Below are 21,665 nucleotides of genomic sequence, written 5' to 3'. Positions count from 1 at the left end.
ATATCTAACGCAATAATGGGACATTATAGTGAAAATAGTTCAAAATTATCAGTCAAAGAAAACGCATTATTTTGTGCTGAATTTGGAGCTGCCAAGCCTATTATGTAAAGTTTATCGCATAAATGATTCGTTGAACGTCATTAAAAAACCTTCTTGTACAAGTATAATCCGATAGTAAAAATGATACAAACAGGTATTGAAAATTCTAAGCTATTTACTTCCTTAAAACAAAAAAAATTATGAAAATTACATTTATTTTGATTATGTTTTAGAGAGCTATTTTTATTCTACTTGTTTAAACTTTCAAAAATAAGCTTAAATTAGGAAATCGGCTTCGGATAATCCAGTCTGGTAAGTAATTAAAAAAATAGAGATATTTTGAGTATTGGGCAAAAAAACTAAAACTTAAATTCCCATATAGCAAAAAATGAATATTTGAGTTTGATTTATCTGAATTGCTAATTAGGGACCATCCAGAAACCACGTGGACACTTTTTTGGAATTCTCAACCACCCCCCCCCTTGTCCATACAAAAAAAATCGTTTTGTATGGAGCGTGGAAAATTGCCATACACCCCCCCCCCCCCAAAGTGTCCACGTGGTTTATGGATGGTCCCTTATGGAAATTTTCAAAAAGAGCGATATTTTGTGAGAAATTGAGTATCTTCTATATACAGTCGACTCTCTGGTTGTCAATATCCAAGGGACCGTCGAGGAAGAGAATCATCAGTTTACAGAACGATGCAAAATGAAGACTCGATTGAAAATATTTTTTTCTTGATACCCAGCTATGGGAGAGAATCATGGCAACGTCCATCAAACAAAAACAAACTAATGTCAAACACCCTTCAAAGCTTCGTTTCGCCAAGAAAAATGTCCATGCAAGCCATGAGAAAGTGAAGTTATTGACAACCGGAAGCGATTTTTAAAGCAAACAGAATCCAAGGGACCGTCGAGGAAGAGATCCTTCAAGCAAGGGAAAATATCGAGGAATGAAGATAATTGAAGTATGCAGATTGAAGGGACTGAAGAATTCATCGATAGATGGAGAATTATTGATATCGAGAAGATCGACAGCCAGAGAGTCGACTGTATATAAAAAATTTCGATGGTTTTTTTCGAACGCGAATCAGTTGAACACGGAACGTCGGATCGAGGCGCTTTTTGTTGCGTTAGGTTCGTGTAAGCCCAAGGAAGGTTTATATGCTAAAAAAATGCCACTTTGGCCACTCTGGGACCGATTCCGGAGCATCTGCAGATTGTATGGAAAAATTTACGTAAACTCACATTTTGATCACAGAAGGCTGAATGAATAAGCAAACAAGCTATACGTCAAGACGAAGTTTGTCGGGTAAGGCTTGTTTTACATATTTTTTTTAATAAAATGAAAATGCATACAAAATCTCCCTTCATTTGATTCCCATGTTGCAATTTTTTTTTTTTTTGTATTTTCATGAAATACGATATTTTGTGAAAATTTAAGTATTTTTAAAAAACAGTGTTGAATATAGTGAAAATGCAAACATATTGCAAATTATGAAAATTTGAGTATTTACAAAAAATGTCTGATAAAATGAAAATGCACATCAAATTTCGCTTCATTAGATAACCATATTCATAATTGCGAATTATGAAAATTTTATTTTTTTTTTTTGATTGAAAGTTGGAATATTTGGAGTAAAATGCATTGGATTGTTTTGAAGTAGAATGCATACCGCATTTTGCTTCGTTGAAACCCATATCGCAAACAATGAAAATTTGAGTATTTTCGAAAAAATACAGTATTTTGTGCGAATTTCACAAAAGCTGTAATAAAGTGAAAATGCATACAAAATTTTGCTTCGTTTCATACCCAAATTGCAAATTAAAGAATCATCGTTATCGAATCTCGTTAATTTTATTGTTAACAACCTTGGTTTTAAGTCAAGGAGAGAGAGAAAATTTGAGAACAAACAAAACCAATAAAATGAAAATGCATACCAAATATTGTAATTTATCAAAATTTGAGTATGCTGGAGTATTCAAAGTATCAGACAAGGGGACGCATGGTAATTATTGTGCGAAAAAACGAAGTTGACTTTATAGCTGTCGGCCACCATTGCTTGTACCAACCACTAGTGTCTTCCTTCTTATCTGCAAGGACTTCGCCGCCCTGGGCTCCTAAGTGTATGAAAGTATGGCACGGAGCGACGGCGCCGAATACCCATATTTACACAAAGAATTTTAGAGCGCCCGCCGCGGGATTCGAACCGGCGACCTCTGGATTGTGAGTCCAGTGCGCGGTCCGATTGATCCACACGGGCGGGACTATTGTGCCCTACTGCGTAAATTTTACCACTAAGAAGATTCGTTGAAACTGACTCAAACTTCAAATCCAACCCAATTTTTCCCAGCCTACTGTCGGAAACCGAAACGCAAAACTTGTGAATGATAGTCGGAGCAAAGAGCGAACAAACCGGATCACAACGTCGCGTTCTCTCTCTCTCAGAGCTCGCCTGAAAACAAAAACAAAACAAGCAAAACATGTGTGCGCCTCCTCACCGTCGTCGTCGGCACCGGAGTGGGTTACTGCCAGGCCTACTACACACACACACGCTCCTCGCGGCAGGATTGACGTTTTGTGCAGCGCAGCCTGCTGAGACTCTGTATTGGTGGCTGGTCATGAAAATGTACGTGCCGAGCGTTTACAAGTAAGCGAAAATTTAGCATGCAAAAACATGCACCACCGGCTTTTTCGCTTGCATGCGGCATGTGGAGACTGAAGGTATGCTGTGGCGCAGCACACAGACATGTCATGTCTGTGTGCAGTGGGAAGGAAGTTTGTTCAAGTGGTTTGCAGGAAAAGGGGATAAACTTCAAATTTGAGGAAAAGTTTTTTTTTGTTGGTCGTTACAATGTGGCAAGTGGATGGCGAGCTTGCCGCGATACAGTGTTGAGTGTGGTCGATGGGGGCTTTGCTCGTTATTTGCGCTTTTCAATGCTAACTAGATCTCATTTGATAGAGGTGTAGTGTACTCACGGGTTGCTGTGATTGCGCTAAGCTTCTAGTTTTACATACCTGCAAATGAAAAAGAGAAAAATGATTTCTGTTAATACGGGGTGCCACTTTGAAATGAAATGAAATATTTTAGCAAACATTTTTCGAGCGTATTCATGAATAATTCAGCACCCTTTTTGCAGTTGTGTTGGGATGTTCTGGCCCGGCGACACAGCATGGGGTTTCAGTTGGCCCGACTCGCCGGCAAGATAACAGCTGGGTATTTAACGTGTCCAACGTTTGGAAGTACGTTTCGATTGCCATGTGTGCCGGGTCAACCCCCGCAGGAGCACGGAGGGAAATTTGAGTGCATATTTTTCTGTTTAAACTAGTAAATTTCCCTCCGTGCTCCAGAAACAGTAGGCCTGGCGTAGACTCCGAACTTCTCAAATTACAGAAAAAAAGCGAAAATTCTCAGAGTGCATCGGATGGCGCCAGAGTGTAGAATGGCAGCCGTGCATCGTGCACAAGTCGGATTTTGCGTCAGTCTCGGCTCGAAACTACTAAATACTTGCTTATTTTGGAAACGATTTGTGTGTTGTTTCTGGCACGCAAAGTCGTCGCGCGCGAGAACGAGATTGAGAGAACTTAAAAAGTAAAAAAAAACGACAAGCTTTACAGATTGGAGAGTTGTTCGGTTTGCTACTGGGACGACGTCGGTGTCGTCGTGTGGGTGTTTAAATATGAACGTCGTTTGGTTCACGTTAATAATCTCGTTTCAAAAGTGCGACTAACTAACACTAACACTGCTCGGGCGTACGTTGCCGCCGCAAAGACTGGCACCGAGTTTTTCTTTCACTAATGGCATTAACCAGCTCGAGTGAGTCATGTTTGCCCGAGTTTTGTGGTCTATTTGTGTCAAGACCGAGGTTATCCTCTGATTTAGAGTTGGGAGTTCAATCTTGGAGACATTGAGGGATTCGTTGAAGGGTGATTAAATTTCACGCTGAGCAGGCCATGCTTTCTAATTAGAGTGCATGTCAAATGGGTTCCTCATTATGACTGAAATAAACGTTGGTGAAAAGGATTGAAATGGAATAGGGTAAATGAGGTAGCTCACTTAGTAGGCCTTGGAATGCATCATTACTGTTTAATGCATAAATGAATTGAATGATTCTTAAGTACTCTTATTAATGCAGACAACCATACGTTTCCATAGCCTACTGATTTCAAGTCTTAAAACCGCACTAAAAATACACAAACCCTCACTAATAATTCCCTGTTCCACATAATTCAGAATAAAAAGTTGTTTCCACAGTTTGACACTTTGTTTGATGTGCGCTCTAGAACTAATATTCGTGTTGAAACTGCGTCTTTAGCGGGAGGCTTGGTTGGCCTCCGGTAACGAGATGCCGACGATATAGTATGCAAAGTTCAGCCACTCCCAGCTAGAGGCACATACGACGGTCCCGGTGTGTATGTGTGCTTAAATACACTCTCAACCATTAGTATAGTATAAACGGCGTGTATTCAAAGCTTAAGTGTATGCCATATGGGCAAGGTATGCAGTTTGGATAACTTGGGATGTCTTTTAATTGCTAAAATTTACATGAATTTACAAGTTAACATTTATTAATATTATGTCCGATACAATTGATTTGCTAACACAATCTGTGAGGGTAGTAAAAATAAGGGGGTGGGGGCGCATGATTGCTTACGATTTTTACCCGAATTTTACAATTTTATTTTTGTACTGGACATTCACTAAACTTCAATTCTGAAGATGGGAGCGTGTTCAGGAAACTCAAATCTATCATACCTTGACGAAACTTAAGCGTTTACTGACATCCAATTTAAAAAAAATGTCGAGTTGTGATTCTAAAAAGCTACATGAATTCATTCTAAGGATATTCAATGGAGACGCTTGGTTCTTTAGAAGGGCTCCACAATTTGTTAAGTTAACCGGAAATAAACTAAAATGAAAGTCATGGATTTTTCCAGAACGTGACTAAAAATCCACAGAAAAAAAAAGTAAATTTGCAAAACATGTAGAGTTGCGTTACTTCTCGGACATCCCCACCCCCACTCATATCCCAGGCGCGATATTTCCAAATTGCCAAATATGTGACGCAAGCGACGTCGTGCTTCGGTGATAAATGCGATGCGTTATGGGACGTCGACGACGCCGCCGTCTTGAGGAATTCAACTTTGTCCTGTCGCGCGATGCCCCTCGACGCCAAATGAATTCATAAACTGTTGGCGCTACTCAAATCGATCCTAATAAAAAAAGATTCGTGGAGAGGCAGCGCGCTAGCAATTGTTGTTGTTGATGCATTGGGGGGCTTAATGGCTTTGACAGACGACCCAGTCGCGAGATGGAGGCGACTTTCGCCATGTGTAAGAAATTAATAAATGTACGTAACTTTACTCGCCGCCAGGAAAGAAAATAACGTAAACGCATGGCTTTCGCGGTAGCAAAACAGAGAGCAAAAAGTGAGGGAGAGATTGCTATTTATAAAATTTGGAGTGAATGAGTAGCGGAACACACAATGATGTCATCGCGGGCGCGACCGAACGGTAAGTGTACGCGAATAAATTAAGTATTACAGTATGCACTTTGACTCACAACACCATCACCGCCGAGTGAAAGGAATTCCCATAAACATCACTGATAATTTTTAGGCGATTTTTATTTAGGGGTAACACATGTTGTGACCAGCTCGTGGAGACGCACGATCCTTCAATTTTGCGCTGCGGTTAAACTCGGAATCACCGCAGCAGGCCATGACTTGGCGGTGCCAAATTGAAATTTATCGATTGCTGGGGGTGCATCTTTTCCATGGCCTTCTGCACTCCCTTGAGACGTGAGTAGTTTCAAGAGCTAATGGCGGTAATTAAAACGCATTGAATTCGATCCCTCGCACCGAATACGATACATTTTGAAGGTTCTCTTCCCCTTCGGGACAGGTGATTCGTGAGGGTTGGCTGATTCGATAAATGTTTGGTGAGTCATGGTTGGAATCATTTTTAATTAAATGTTTATCAATTTGGGCACAACATGTGTTGCCTCAAAATTAAAATTCTTACCGTATGTTTTTCTATCCCATGCTTAGTTTTGTGTTTCAAACCAGAAGATCTCTGCATCAACTTCGGCGTTCTCATTTTAACTCCCGCACTAGCGACAATCAGTTTGCAACTGAACTTTGAACCAGTCTGTCCCACCCCTAGAAGTGATCGAGCGAAATTTGTGGCAAACCAACACCCAACCCACCAGTTTGGGGCGCGGGGGAAGGAAATTGATTCCGGACAAGTGTTTAAACATTCGCTTCATTAGACATTTCAAAGGGCCGAAGGAAAAGCTGAACCACGTTGACCATTGTTTTCCCCCTTTCAAAATTTAATGAAAAGCTGTTTCATAGCGCGTATGCATTCCAACTCGACACCAGTTGTGTACGCCGCCCAAGATACACACGTATCGAGCGATATTGGGCCCGGGAATCAGACGGAAGCATTGTGTTTTGTTTTTTTTTTCTTCATCGACCTGTGTTTTTGTTTGTAAGTTACCTGGTTTCATCAACCGACTGTGCCGACCGACCACCCAGCACAGCTGCCGGCTTTCTTTCTCGAAACGATGAGCTCGTTTTTCAAACCGTTTGCGCGGCTTCTTGAAAAATGGTATGGCGAAATATTCAATTAATTTTTTGGGGGATTCCGCGGTGCTAAGAGAGGATGATGCTGATAATTTATGCAACGATATCGATAGCATCTCTCTCGCGAGCTGCCCACTTTTTTTGGGATCAAGAGTGTTTTTGCTAATCTTATTGATTTTAGTTGCGTTGCGGTAAAATCGACCCCACAAAGTCGATCGATGGAGGAGTGATGCAACGAGTTTGATCAGATGCCCCAGTGATTAAAGCGAAGATGCTCTCGCCGCAGTGGGATTTGGAGCAGCCACGTTTAATTAATCTAGTAGGCTTTGTGTCCGAGAAATGATGTTGCTAATAAAAAGAGAGCAAAAATTTGCTTTTTGTAAAATAACACTACTCGGTATTTTGAATGTCAAATATTAAACTAAATGTTAAGTCAATAAACGCTTCCGTTTTGTCAAGGTATGATAGATTTTGGCATCCTGAATACGCTCCAATCGACATAATTGAATTTTAGTGAATTTCTAGTCGGTACTAAACATTACAAGTATAAAAGTTATGGACTCATTCTATGAAACCAAGCGTCTCCATCGAATCTACTTTTATAACAATGAATTCATGGAGGCGCCTGGCTTTTTAGCATCGTATAACTCAACAGAAAAAAATTCTTTCGAAATTTAGAGCTGCTTAACTAATAAAAAAATTGCTGTAATCAATTTTTTTTCAATTTATTTCAAACACCATCTAAAATTTCGATACTTCACTCACGAAGTGCTCTTATTTTTATTTTCGCTCATAATACTGTGATTACTTAATTACTGCTGGATCAATTTCCGATTTCGGCGTGTGTTAAAATTTCGATTGAATAACGTTGCTCTCACACCTCGCTTTGAATTACCGCCTCTAATTATCATCTTCGAACCAGCAGAGCCGGCAGGTCTAGCTAGTCTAGGTCAGTGAGGTTTCCTCCTTAACATTGAAGCCGAACTCTGTTTTGTTTTCTCGACCCAAGTGGTACTTTGTCTTTCAAAACTGTTATTCTTTTGTGTGTGTTTACCTCATTTGATCTCCGCTCATCTCGCCAGCGACTTAATTATGCTTTTTTGGAGGTCTGAGACCAAAAGTGTTAAGTTCGGATCAACCTTGACTGGGGTGGCTCTTCTTGACCGTCGTCGTCGTCGTCGTCACCGACTCGGAACAAGTTCAAACACCTTCTCCTCCTCTGAAATTGTAAATTTGAAGCAAAACTCAGTCGCTCGCGCGATTGCTATCGTTATTGTTTCCGAGCGCATCAAAACTCACGGGGGGAACGAGCGTGGGATTTTTTTCTGTGGTTGAGCTGATTGAGCAACCGCTCTTCTACTTTTTTTTTCTTGAGCCGATACACATTTTGAGTCGGTTAGGAACTCGTGCTCGGGAGGGCACAGACAAGAAGATTGCTCTTATTTTAAGTGAAAATTACGCTTTTACAATTGAGAGAATTTTACTCTCACATTTTTAACGATGAGCTCAAATCTGTTTAACAAATACAATTTGAGAGAAAAACCAATTTGAGAGAATTTTTCTCTATTTTTGAGAGCAGACCAGCCGTAAAAGATTGAGAGCATTCTACTCTCATCTGTTCAATAATGAAATTTTGAGAGCATTTCACTCTTCTTTAGAGAGTAGAAACTCCGAACAAATTTGGGAACATTTCAGTCTCATCTGATGTTGATAAACTAAAATTTGTTAAAAAGTGACAATTTGAGGGGAAATGTTCACTATTTTTTGGTACAGACGAACCCTTCAAAGTTGAGAGCATTATACTCTCAACTGTCATTGATGATCTTAAATTTGTCAAATTTGAGGGCATTTTTTCATCGGTCTTAGATAACCTCAAACTTGCTAAACAAAGCTGATTTGAGAGTTTTTTGCTTTCTTTTTGAGAGCAGATTTGCCATTCAATAATGAAAATTTGAGAGTATTTTATTCTTTTTTTTGCGAGCTGATTTACCCTGCGAGATTAATTTTTACTATATTTTTGAGAGCAAGTTGAGAACATGTTAAGCAATTTGAACATTTGAGAGCTTTTTGCTCTATTTTTGCTATTCAAAATTGAGAGCTTTATACTCTCATTTGTTCAAATACGACAATTTGAGAGCATTTTATTATTTTTTAAGAGAGTCGACTTGGCTTACAAGATTGAGAGTATTTTGAGCAATTTAAGAGATATGAGAGTATTTGCTCTATTTGCTGACATTTTGAGAGCATTTAACTCTTCTTTAGAGAGCAGAAACCCCGTATAAATTTGGGAAAATTTCACTATCATCTGATATTGATAAACAAAAATTTGTTTAAAAGTTACAATTTGAGGGAAATTCAGACTAACCCTTCAGAGTTGAGAGCATTTTACTCTCAACAGTCATCGATTAACTTAAATTTATCAAATTTGAGAGCATTTTCTCATCTGTCTTAGATATCCTCAAACTTGTTCAATAAAGCTGATTTGAGAGTTTATTGCTTTCTTTTTGAGAACAGACTTGCCATTCATAATTGAAACATTTTACTCTCAATAGTTCAATAATGACAATCTGAGATGCAAGATTGAGAGCATTTTGAGCGATTTGAGCATTTGAGAGCTTTTTCTTGTAATTTTGAGAGCAAAGCTGTTATTCAAAATGGAGTACATCTTAAGCAATTTAAACATTTGAGAGCTTTTTGTTCTATTTTTGAGAGCAGACATGCTATTGAAAATTGAGAGCATTTTACTCTCATTTGTTCAAAGAAGGCAATTTGAGAGCATTTTAATCTTTTTTTTTAGAGAGTCGGCTTGCCTTACAAGATTGAGAGTATTTTAAGCAATTCAAGCGATTTGAGAGCTTTTGCTCTATTTTTGAGAGCAGATTTGCCATTCAAAATTGAGGGCATTTTACTCTCATTTGTTCAAAAATATCAAGTGAGAGCATTTCACTCAAAAGAACAAGATCCACTTGTCTGTGGGTCGACGAAGGCGGCTCAGCGACTGATCCAGTTTTGTTTTCCCCTCCTAAGAAAACTCACACGGGGGGAAATGAGTGTTTCGAAGGGTGGATGAAAAATTATGGTGATTATGGGAAGAAAAACGAACCAGACTAGACGGGAGAAAATCGCCCGAGTGTGAAGTGCATCAGCATAAAGACGTGGAAAATTTTAAACATCACCTTGAGAGAGTCCGCCGGTCCGAGAAGCTTGAGTGATTTTACCGGCCAGTCTCGTCGCCCCATTCTGGGACGAGTCTGGTGAGAGAAAGTCATACAAGAGTGTGTGTTGCACAATAGGGGAAAAATGGGCCTAGCATGAGCGGTCATTAGGCACTTTTCACGGCTGGCGGAGCACTGACTCTGGAGAAAAAATCGAGCATTGTTCTACCTGAAATTTGGGATTATCACGCTCCGAGGATCGTCCGACGACGGTCCAAGGTTCAGCACCCAATTAAAACCCTTTTCCCCCCGAAGAGCCGATTTACATACCTAAGAGTGGGTTGGAGGTTCGTGATACGAATCTAAATGTGCGCGCGCTGTTTGTATAGTTTGTGTAACGAACAAAAATGCACACACATTCGCAGCAGCGGCGAAAAAACGTTGCCTGAATAAATTTTGTAATTTCCACCCTCCCCCAAAAGAGGGGTAAACACTAAACTAAACATGCATATTTTGTTGTGGCAGTTGGAACTGCATCGCGAAGTTTGTAAACGTTTTGAATAAAAATGGTGTTAATTGAATTAACAAGCCATTGTAGTGAGGGCGAGAGGCGTCTTTTCCGTTTTTCTTGCCAAAGCTCGAGCAGCATCTCTACAATACCGATTTTATAACGCTCTTTTGTTTCTGGTTTTCCAACTTCCAACCCGTCTCGCGCAGCTCTCTACTTTATTCAAGTTGGGTTTATAATTATACTTTTTTACAATTATTTGTTTTTGTTTACACAGATTTAACTTTGTGAGCTCTCCCCACCCCCTTCTCGGAAAAGTCGTCGGAAACGAAAAAAGCACCCTCTGCAAACGATTTCCATCCGAAAAAAGTCGAAACTTTGGTGGGCTTGTAAAATTAGTTGTAATTTTCTCTTTCGATATAATCCGAGCAAAGTAGTAGGCTCTGCCTGGGCCCCCACACGTGGAGTAGGCGGCGGCGGCTCGTTGGGAGTGGGCACAATTTGATTAATGAAGGAGAAATAATGCTCGTCTAAAGTCCGCTGGAAAACAATGAAGAACGACGTTTGGCCCAGATTCGAACCCAAACTCTTCGGCGAAGGAGGATGCCGGAACCAGCACACCTTAAATTTCGCCCAATTGATGGTGGTGGAGGTGTTTATTCAATTAAAAATAAACTTCACTCAACGATTTTTTTCTCGTTCGATTGAAGAGTGAAAGTTGATCGAAGGAGGCGCTGCGTCGTCAGATATTAGTTGTGAAATTTCCCTCAATTGATGCCAATAATGAGTGGCTCAACAAAGGAGGCTTTGGGCGCGAACGCGCGCCCACCCGAGATGATTTCGAGGATAATGGCCTGCTCGGATTGCTTACGAAAAAAGTGGTTTGAAAGTTGAAAATACAACAATTGCGACAATCGCCACACAATGGGCTCATACATCACGCTAATGAAGTTTTATTCTATTCCTAGAGGATTGTGTGTGCAAAGATGAATAATCACATGCGGTGTCGAGAGAAGCATAACTCCCACGCAGGTTGGCTGCAGCTTAGAGCGGAGAAAAATGAGTTGCATACATCAATTTAACGCAACCCACCGCATAATCTTCTGGGACAGATCAATAATGAATGCATGCAGCATAATGGCGACCAACGACATTTCATTTCATTGCAACAGCTAAGATGTCGTAAAATGGTGAGCAATCTAACATCTCCTTTTATTATAAGAAAATTAGCTGTGCAGCATTTTTCCACAAATATAAAATATTCACCTTAAAATGAATGCCTTTTTTATTTCACCCCTTTCATAGGAACTATAATTTCGTGCACGATAAAAAAATATTTTTTTACATGACGAAATCCAGTCTGTAAACCGCTAAGATCACTGTCACCATGTTAATGGCATAAATTGTTTTTTTTTTTAAACAAAATGGAAATTTGTAGCAAATATTTTTACTGTGACGTGAACTACTTAAGCTCGAAAGGGATCCCCTTGTTTGGTTCTTATCTTCCGAAAACGATCTAACCATTCCGTTGGAGAACCCGAGACCCGGCACAGGAAGGCAAATTCTAGGAAGAGACAATACAGAGGGCAATTCGTTGGATCATGCGAACCTCGAAGAAAGCCAGCAGCAAGCAATTTGAATCGCCCACCAGGTAATAATGACCCCGCTGCTGAGACCCTCTCTTCTTTCTTAGGCCTACACACGTACGTGACGGACCGTGTCGTAAAATGATTTTCATTCATTCGAGTTTTTTTTTCAAACTCATTTTTGCATACTAACGCCTCCGTCATTTTTTTCTTTTCGTTGTGAGCAGCACGTCCTTTGAGAGTGTTGTTCGGCGTTTCTTTTCAACAATTTTTGCGGTCCAATGCCGGCCCTTTTCATTCGAAAATGTATTTAAATTACTTCCGCCAACCGTGTTGCTTTTACCTGCAAAACACGATTTATGCTTGATTTGCATACACCCCGTGTTTTGCGCTGACTTGTTCAAGTGCGGATAATTGCTATAAATAATCCTCTCAAATTATGCTTCCCCTAGCGTTTGTGGCGTTCGTTGCTTAATTGCGATCTATTCTAGGTTCACGACGACGAAGACGACGAACAGATTCTCCGCAAAAATGACCAGCAATTTGCCCCAGAGACCCCAATCTAAATAAAGTGGTTCCCCACCTCAAACGAGACCATATAGTCTCTCTAACTTGTTCGAGAGTATAATGCAAATAAAAAAAACAAGAGCACTCACTATCAATGGCTGCTTCCCAGGCGCGCGGTGAAAATTTCATTCTTTTGTGTTTTTTCCGATCTTAATTTTAGCGCCCCCTGGAGCCTTATCGAAATCCCACTATCTCTCCACTACTAGTGTTGTTTGTGTGTACTTTTTAGTTTTATTTATTTAAATGCATGTGCCGGCAGCAAAAACACAACACAACAGCTCTTTGCTCTGCAACATCATCACCGCGAAGAGATCGCCACCGGCAGATAAGAGAGCGAATTAAAACCCATAGTTGCTGGCGGTTGTAGTAACACCATTCATTCATGCGGTAGCAATGCGGGAGACTGTCGACACTTTCAAATTAAATGGGTTTATAAAAATTCTGGCTGCCGCGAGGGGATGGACAACCAGAAAAAAAGTGTCGTTACAAAATGTGATCCAGTTTTCCCATTGAAGTGGCCGACAATAAAGGGCTTCACGAATGGGACTACCCGTTGGTGATTTAAGCTATCTGAACTGTCTAATTGATGCTGGGTTGTTTTGTTATAAGAAACTGGATAGTTACCAAAAATTTTGTTTTGGAAAAAACTGTAAAATGTAGCTCTATTAAATTAATATTGTATAAAAATTGTACTAAATGTGCTTGAATCATGAAAACTAAATTTATAACTAAATCGATGACAACGAATCATCACTACTGTGAACTATACGCAGTAGGCCTGGCGGCTTGAGAATTGTTAACAATTATTCGACAGCAATAGGGTTTCATGAAAAAATTATGATTGATTGTTTAAAGAAATGTTTGTACAACTCAAAACATGTATTTTATTTACAGTGGAATTTAACTGGATTAAATACAAAAAAAACTATAAAAATTATACAAAATTGACTTGCAAGTCATAAAAACCTACTTAAGAACTAAAAAAAATAACGAGAACAATGAATGATCTCTGCGATAAACTATACACAGTAGGTCTGGCTGCTGAGAAATATTGAATAACTACTTGACTACAATAGGGTTTAATTTATCAGTTTTCAAGATTTTTTTAGAAAAATTTAATTGAAAGGAAAGGAAAAAATCAGAAACAGTATAAAATAAAACATTAAAAAAAAATATGCGAAAATGAATAAAAACTAAATTAACCATCAAAATCTTAAGTACACTTGCATCAAAGAAGGCGCTTTCTTGAATGCAATCCGACGACCATATCCATCACCTACCAGCATAAAAGTCCAACGGATTTTTCATAACCTACTTCTCAAAAAGTATCAAGCTTTAATGCTGCCGCCATCCGACCCCGACAATGCTAGCAATAATTACGCAAATTATGCTCAATAATTTAATAATCATTCTATGGATTCTTTGGATTCAAAAATTTTAAACTTATCCAAAAAGTTCAGAAAGTGTCTCAGTGTTAAACGCTGTAAAGACTTAAAAAACAACAAATAAAAAATCAAAATTCTTGAAAGAAAGTAAAAAAAATGATGATATGCAAAGTCTTAGCATAAATTGCATCAAAGTAAGCACTGACTTGCAACAAGCAGCATAAATTTCACAGCTTACTTTCGATAAATAAAATGCAAAAAGCTTTTATGCTGCCATCCACCCAAACATCGTAAACTGAACTCAAAGTCAGCATAAAGCACAAACGCTTCCCCTTCCAACGCCTGCTATGCTTCAAACAGAGCTTTTAAATTTTCGAATGCCGAAGCGTTTCACCCCACGATGGAAAATAGAGTCAAAAAGAGAGAGCGTAAAAGCTTATGCTGCTTCGCAGCGCGCAACGCCTGTAAGAGCTTTCAGGTTTTTCCGTTTTCCTTTCAAAGCGTTCGTGAGGCTGAAACATTTTCGTCGATGAAATGTTTCAGTTTGATCGAAACTTGTGGCGCTCTGGTGGCGGGTTTGGAAAGCAAAAAGTCTGTTGGTCGTTTTTTCAGATTTCTTCGGGAATGTCTTCGTTGAATGACTTACCACATTTTCTACGAAAGGGGAAAAATGTGGGTTGTATAATTAGGAGGGTTAAGAAATAAAATTGCATAAAGTATAAATTCTGAGGGCAAAATATCAATCACAGATTTAAAAGTGTTTTTCTAAACTGAATTTCATGAACTTTGAATAGCTTCTCAAGAATGAGCAATCCCTTGAAATATTTTTTTTGAATTTTTTTATTTGGATGATTTTTAAAACTATCAATTTTTATAACTGGACACACAAAATTATACTGCGCAAAATTATTTATTTTAAACTCTTATTTTTGGAAATGATTTAGATGACAAAAAATTAATCTAAAAAATTGGGAAAAAAACATTTTTCAGTATGCCAACTTTTCAAAAAAATCGTGATTCTTGAAAAAGGTAATAAATGACTCTATTTTTAGACGTCAAATTTAATTTTCCGATTGTACTTTACATAAATTTGCATATCGTAGACTTTTTTCGAAAAATAATATTTTTTTTTTTTGGTAACGTGTTTATTTTAACCTTTAGAAATCATGGTCAAGCTTGACCATTTCTGAAATATTTTTCTCGAAGAGATCAGAAAATTTCTTATAAATATGCTTCAAAGAAATTGAAGATCGGACCAATGGTTGCTGAGATGCAGCCTTAGAAAGAAAAGCAACAAATTAGGTTTTCTCTACATCATCAATATTGCGTCGAAATTTAAGATACGATAATTCTGCAAATTTGCATCCGACTTTCAATGTCAAAAATTTAAAGTATCGTGAATTTTTCCGATACATCGAGTAAAAATATTTTCAAAATTTCATTTCAACATTTGAAAAGGAAATAAAACACATTTTTTTGGTTGTATGAAATTATCGCGGTCTAAATGAAATCCTATGATTTTTTTTAAATTCAACTTAAAAGCTGCAACTATTCCGTTCACAATTCGATTACGATAAATCTCCTCGCAAGATCAAATCGCAATCGCTGCTAATCAATCGCAGCCGATGCGTTTTCTCCCCCTGGATCCTACCTCAAATGAGGGGTTGGCCACTCGGAACAATTTGTCATAGTTACTTATCGGGAAGGAACGAAAAAACTACTGCGTCATTCACATTTCAGTGTAAATTTTGCAAACTCACTCCGTGTGTGTCCTGGTGCGGTTTGCCGTTTCCCACCAGGATTTCTTTTTCGGAAATTTCCCGTTTGACCGACGAGACCGGTCGAATCATTTTGCCGTAATTAAATATATTAAATTCAATGGCACTGGGTGGAAAAACGTTGGCACACGTGGTGAAATTGGATATATCTGCAATGGTCCGGGGGTTGTGGCGGGTATCAAATGGTCACCCTTTTTTCTCTCGTCAAGCATGTTGGCAGCGTGGACCTAAGCTTCAAGTGAGAACATGCCAAGGAAATCCTATTAGCCATGTATCATCATTTCCATTGGCCTTTTCATTGTGAAAAATTCGAAGGGGTTCGGGGCGCAAAGAGAAGGAGTAAAAAATCAAAACTTTTTAAAGCATAGTTTGTTTGCGCCCCTTGTTACCCCTTTTGCGGAACGAAATTTCGGTATCGAGAGTGGCTTTTTTTCATCCTCTGATGTGGTGCCCTGGCCAAAGGTAGAAGGTAATTATACCATCACGTCCAAATATTTCATCTTGTTTTGGCGCAGTAATGCACCCAGTGCCGGGAAGTGGGACAACGTGTGTTGGTTTTTTTTCGTCTAAAATCCACCAGAAAAAATATTTCCTGCTTTAAAGTTATGATTTATGAATTGCTCGCTTTATTAGCCGGGCATTGTTTCGCCAGGATAAATCATATTTGCTCTCGATCGTGGTCTCCCTCGGCCAGATGCCGACTTATCGAACCATCTGCCTAGTTATTTCTTCGGGGGGAAAGACACTCTTAAAATCAGTTGTTTACTCGCCGACCATAAACACAGCCCGACAGGAGCGGCGCACTAATATTGACATTCCGCGGCCAACAATTACGCCACGTAGTGGCGGCTCAAAAGTACCGCCAAAGAATAACGCCCCCGCCAACGCAACAAGTCGTCTCAAGTTCAGTAAATTAAGTGATACCACTTTGGTCTGGCACCTTGTCGTTGCTTCGGCGTGGGGGTGGGACACCCCTTTTGCTTACACTCTTCTGGGACACGTCGCCTGACTTGGCTTTGTCTTTTTCGCACCTTGTGCACCGCCACAAGACGACACCGACGACCACCAAAGGATCAACGAACAAACGAAAGTTTTCCTCCCCGGGGATTCAAGTTTTGTGCGCAAACCAGGGAGAAATCTGGGGACCAGTTTTCTTGTTGCCACGACGATAGAAAAAGGGACCGGGACAAGAAAATCTCGCTCAACCTTAACCTTAACCTCGGCAGGCAGGCAGAGGCACCTTCGCTCCGCAATCTAGCAGGCCTTGCGAAGCGAGATTTGGGTGAGGGTCGTCGTCGCCGGCTTTGTCTTGTTGGGACAGGGGGAAAGATTCACTTTGAGGAGGCCGGTAATGGGATTCGGTGGGATTACCTGGATGTTTATTGGTTGGGAACGAATTTACATCATTGGTGGTGCAATTGATTTTAATGGGATGTAGGTCATTTAGGGGAATGAGCAGGTTACGGAAAAAATAAACATGCCAAGCTACAATGTTAAAAAATGTACAAAATTTGTGAATAAAAGCAATGACTTGGTAATCTGCATCCTAAATATTATTACCAAGAAGAATAAAATGTCGTTCGAACACATTTTGAAAAACATTAAAAAAAAACTCGGAAATAAATTCTAATTAAAATAATATTAGGGAGGCAAATCATACCTCAGGTGAGCATACAACAAACCAAGATTAACCGGACGCTGATTAAAATATCAAGTTAATTTCGTAAGATCAATTAAGAAAATCTCGGAAAGCCATTGGAATCAAATTTGAAACTAATAAAAAAATAGAGATGCAAATCATACTTCAGGCTAGTATTCAACAAGTCATGACTAACAAAGACTGACCGGACCCTGATTAAAATATAAAATTAAAGATGAGCAGTTCTAGGATTTCGGTCATTCGATTTTTTTTGTATTTTTTAATCCGACTGAAACTTTTTTGGTGCCTTCGGTATGCCCAAAGAAGCCATTTTGCATCATTAGTTTGTCCATATAATTTTCCATACAAATTCGGCAGCTGTCCATACAAAAATGATGTATGAAAATTCAAAAATCTGTATCTTTTGAAGGAATTTTTTGATCGATTTGGTGTCTTCGGCAAAGTTGTAGGTATGGATACGGACTACACTGGAAAAAAATAATACACGGTAAAAAAAATTTGGTGATTTTTTTATTTAACTTTTTATCACTAAAACTTGATTTACAAAAAAACACTATTTTTAATTTTTTTTATTTTTTGATATGTTTTAGAAGGCATAAAATGCCAACTTTTCAGAAATTTCCAGGTTGTGCAAAAAATCACTGACCGAGTTATGAATTTTTTAATCAATACTGATTTTTTCAAAAAATCGAAATTTTGGTCGTAAAAATTTTTCAACTTCATTTTTCGATGTAAAATCAAATTTGCAATCAAAAAGTACTTTACTGAAATTTTGATAAAGTGCACCGTTTTCAAGTTATAGCCATATTTAAGTGACTTTTTTGAAAATAGTCGCAGTTTTTCATTTTTTTAAATTAGTGCACATGTTTGCCCAGTTTTGAAAAAAATATTTTTGAAAAGCTGAGAAAATTCTCTATATTTTGCTTATTTGGACTATGTTGATACGACCTTTAGTTGCTGAGATATTGCAATGCAAAGGTTTAAAAACAGGAAAATTGATGTTTTCTAAGTTTCACCCAAACAACCCACCATTTTCTATCGTCAATATCTCAGCAACTAATGGTCCGATTTTCAATGTTAATATATGAAACATTTGTGAAATTTTCCGATCTCTTCGAAAAAAATATTTTTGGAATTTTCAAATCAAGACTAACATTTCACAAAGGCCAAACATTCAATATTACGCCCTTTTAAAATGTTTGTCTTGATTTGAAAATTCCAAAAATATTTTTTTCGAAAAGATCGGAAAATTTCACAATTGTTTCATATATTAACATTGAAAATCGGACCATTAGTTGCTGAGATATTGACGATAGAAAATGGTGGGTTGTTTGGGTGAAACTTAGAAAACATCAATTTTCCTGTTTTTAAACCTTTGCATTGCAATATCTCAGCAACTAAAGGTCGTATCAACATAGTCCGAATAAGCAAAATATAGAGAATTTTCTCAGCTTTTCAAAAATATTTTTTTCAAAACTGGGCAAACATGTGCACTAATTTAAAAAAATGAAAAACTGCGACTATTTTCAAAAAAGTCACTTAAATATGGCTATAACTTGAAAACGGTGCACTTTATCAAAATTTTAGTAAAGTACTTTTTGATTGCAAATTTGATTTTACATCGAAAAATGAAGTTGAAAAATTTTTACGACCAAAATTTCGATTTTTTGAAAAAATCAGTATTGATTAAAAAATTCATAACTCGGTCAGTGATTTTTTGCACAACCTGGAAATTTCTGAAAAGTTGGCATTTTATGTCTTCTAAAACATATCAAAAAATAAAAAAAATTAAAAATAGTGTTTTTTTGTAAATCAAGTTTTAGTGATAAAAAGTTAAATAAAAAAATCACCAAATTTTTTTTTACCGTGTATTATTTTTTCCAGTGTAGTCCGTATCCATACCTACAACTTTGCCGAAGACACCAAATCGATCAAAAAATTCCTTCAAAAGATACAGATTTTTGAATTTTCATACATCATTTTTGTATGGACAGCTGCCGAATTTGTATGGAAAATTATATGGACAAACTAATGATGCAAAATGGCTTCTTTGGGCATACCGAAGGCACCAAAAAAGTTTCAGCCGGATTAAAAAATACAAAAATTAAAATTGAAGAAAAAAGACCGATTTCGTAGAGAATTGCTCAGATAGGAAAATCATTTGAGCAGCTTGTTGCTGAAAACATTTTTCGATGATCTTTTGATTGAAGACCGCACTCTGCGTCAAAAGACGCAAAGTTTAATTTCTTAACTTGTTGAGGGCAACCAACCTCAACTATCCGCGTAACTTTCAAAACAAATTTGTGAAAAAATTTAACGACTCTCGTTAATTACTTCACACTAAATTTCCCCGCTGCAAACTCAAAAAGTCCCAAAATTTGGGCGCGCGCGCCAGCTAACCTTTAAGCACGTGTGACTGCGCTCAGCACTTATTTCTTCACTAATTCTCAAAGACATCTGGTCGTTCGCAGCCCATAAGCCATCACTTCCTCAGCCACTCCAGATCATCGTCCCGTCCCGCTTAATGCGGATCCTAGTTACGGGGTTCGTTCCGTGTCATCTTTTATGATGTGCGTGCCCTTCTCTGTCTTTTCGTCCTAAGTCATTTCGTCCTTAGAAGGGAGGGGTGTCAAAAGATAAACACCAATTGGCTCTTCTTGAAGGGGCTCGTTATTGACACATGGACCGATATGGTTCCTCGGCGATTGTCGCCTAATGCACGAAATAATTATCGGTTTGTTTTTCCCGGCGACGACACTGTCAGCGAGCGCCAGTCATCTGTGATGTTCCGGGGGCAATCTTGATGAGTCTTTAATTGTCACTCTCCCGCGGGAGATCGTTACTGGAGCAGCGCGCAACTGTCTTTTTTTCCTCTTCTATTCTCTGGAAAACAGAAGGTCAAGCTCTGAATAATTGGATACGCGGACCACGTGTGTCAGTGATAATCATACACGCATTTGCCCTGCTCTGCTTCACGTCGAGTCGTGTAACTATCAGAGAACAATTTAGATTAATCTAGGGTACAACTCCCGGGGTCTCGGACCCTGGACAGCAAATCCTTTGGAATTAGCGCCGGAGATACAATGGAATTTATAGCCGTGTTCGCCGTTGCTTCCTTTCTCAGCGTCCTTCGCTTTTGATTATTTGTTTTCCGGACAATTAAAAACCAGGAGGGATTCACATACACGTACACATCTGTTTCGCTGATCCTACCCACTACTTGGACCGTTAGCAGCGAGGGATCGATTTAATTGTTTCTACACTCTCTCCAAACACACACGACAAAAACGGAACTCTATGTTCATTTCAATAAATATCAATGTAGGGCAGGGCATTGATGAATCAATCGCCGCAATTTTACATTTCCGCAATCAGTGGCCCTTTTGTGGACACCGTCGTCATGATGTTACACAAAGCCACGTGATTATAGAGTTTTCAAAACGGCGGAACAAACAGGGCCGACGAGTCGTTTCGATAAATTTCCCATCAATCACTCTCGATGGCGAGGTTCACCCCGTCATCATCTGTCACGAGTCGGAAAAGTCCCTGCAAACGAATAACGATAAAATCCGGATTATCACGTCCCATGTGGTGGCTTTTCTAGGATAATTTGATGAAGCGCGTTTCCAGGATTCACGTGCTGTTAATCAAAATTTAATTCAGACACCATATTCTTTCTACAAAAGAAGAACAAAATGCTGGTTTGTGTTTGTCCCATTTATGGTACTGTGGAGATTTTCCCTTGTCTTCTTAAAAAAGTGAAGTCAACACTTACCAAACGACATTCTATGACAAAACGAAGTTTGCCATGACAGCTAGTTAAATTATACAAAAAAAATCTTCAGAAAAGCAAATCATATCTGAGGGTAGTGACCAGCGAACAAAGACTAACCAAATTAATAAAAGCAAATTCATATCAAATGCAACTTCACCGGCTAGTCGCCGACTAACCTACAATAAATTTGGCAACCTGCGTCGTTGTCTGTGATTCAAGGTAGTGAATATTCAATTTCCCTCCGGGATTGCCGCAAAGCGCACACAATTCATCCGTGGAGACGAGGGTCCTGAGCCATTTCCAATACTCCGGTCGTTAATTACCGCCTTTATTTCCGCCTTTCTACGGTGCTTTTCCTTCCCGACAAGATGAAGAAGACGTCGTCCTTCCTTTCCTTCCCATCTCGCTATTGTCTTTCGATGAAATAAATATTATTTATGGCTAACCGAAACCAGAAGCCACGTGTTGAATTTACGACCCATCGAAGGTCACTCCTACCCGAGAATCCCCGGAGAGCGGGCTTATCCTTTCAGGGTGACGTCTATTCACCTGCTTTTCCTTAATGAGCTTGACGATAATCGGCACCGACAAATCGAGCCAAGTCATTGCCTTGAAAATTTCCTTG

The 21,665-nt window shown here is 38.9% G+C and overlaps 1 protein-coding gene across 7 annotated transcripts in view; it reads right to left on the bottom strand.

Moving 5' to 3' along the window:
• LOC120419061 (rap1 GTPase-activating protein 1) overlaps window positions 1-21,665 on the bottom strand; it is an 85,088-nt gene that overhangs the window by 28,594 nt on the left and 34,829 nt on the right. Inside the window, exon 1 of one of the 7 annotated variants that reach the window (XM_052709141.1) lies at window positions 6,064-6,153. The exons of the other annotated variants lie outside the window; for them this stretch is intronic. Coding sequence (XP_052565101.1) covers window positions 6,064-6,138 — 75 coding nt within the window. The 5' untranslated portion in view covers window positions 6,139-6,153. Of the gene's footprint in view, window positions 1-6,063; window positions 6,154-21,665 lie in introns of those variants that run through there. 7 annotated transcript variants of the gene reach the window in all.

This window comes from Culex pipiens, chromosome 2 (assembly GCF_016801865.2).
Source record: "Culex pipiens pallens isolate TS chromosome 2, TS_CPP_V2, whole genome shotgun sequence".
Classification (NCBI taxonomy): domain Eukaryota; kingdom Metazoa; phylum Arthropoda; class Insecta; order Diptera; family Culicidae; genus Culex; species Culex pipiens.
Note: the sequence above shows the minus strand (reverse complement) of the source record. Positions and strands in the feature narration are given on the sequence as shown.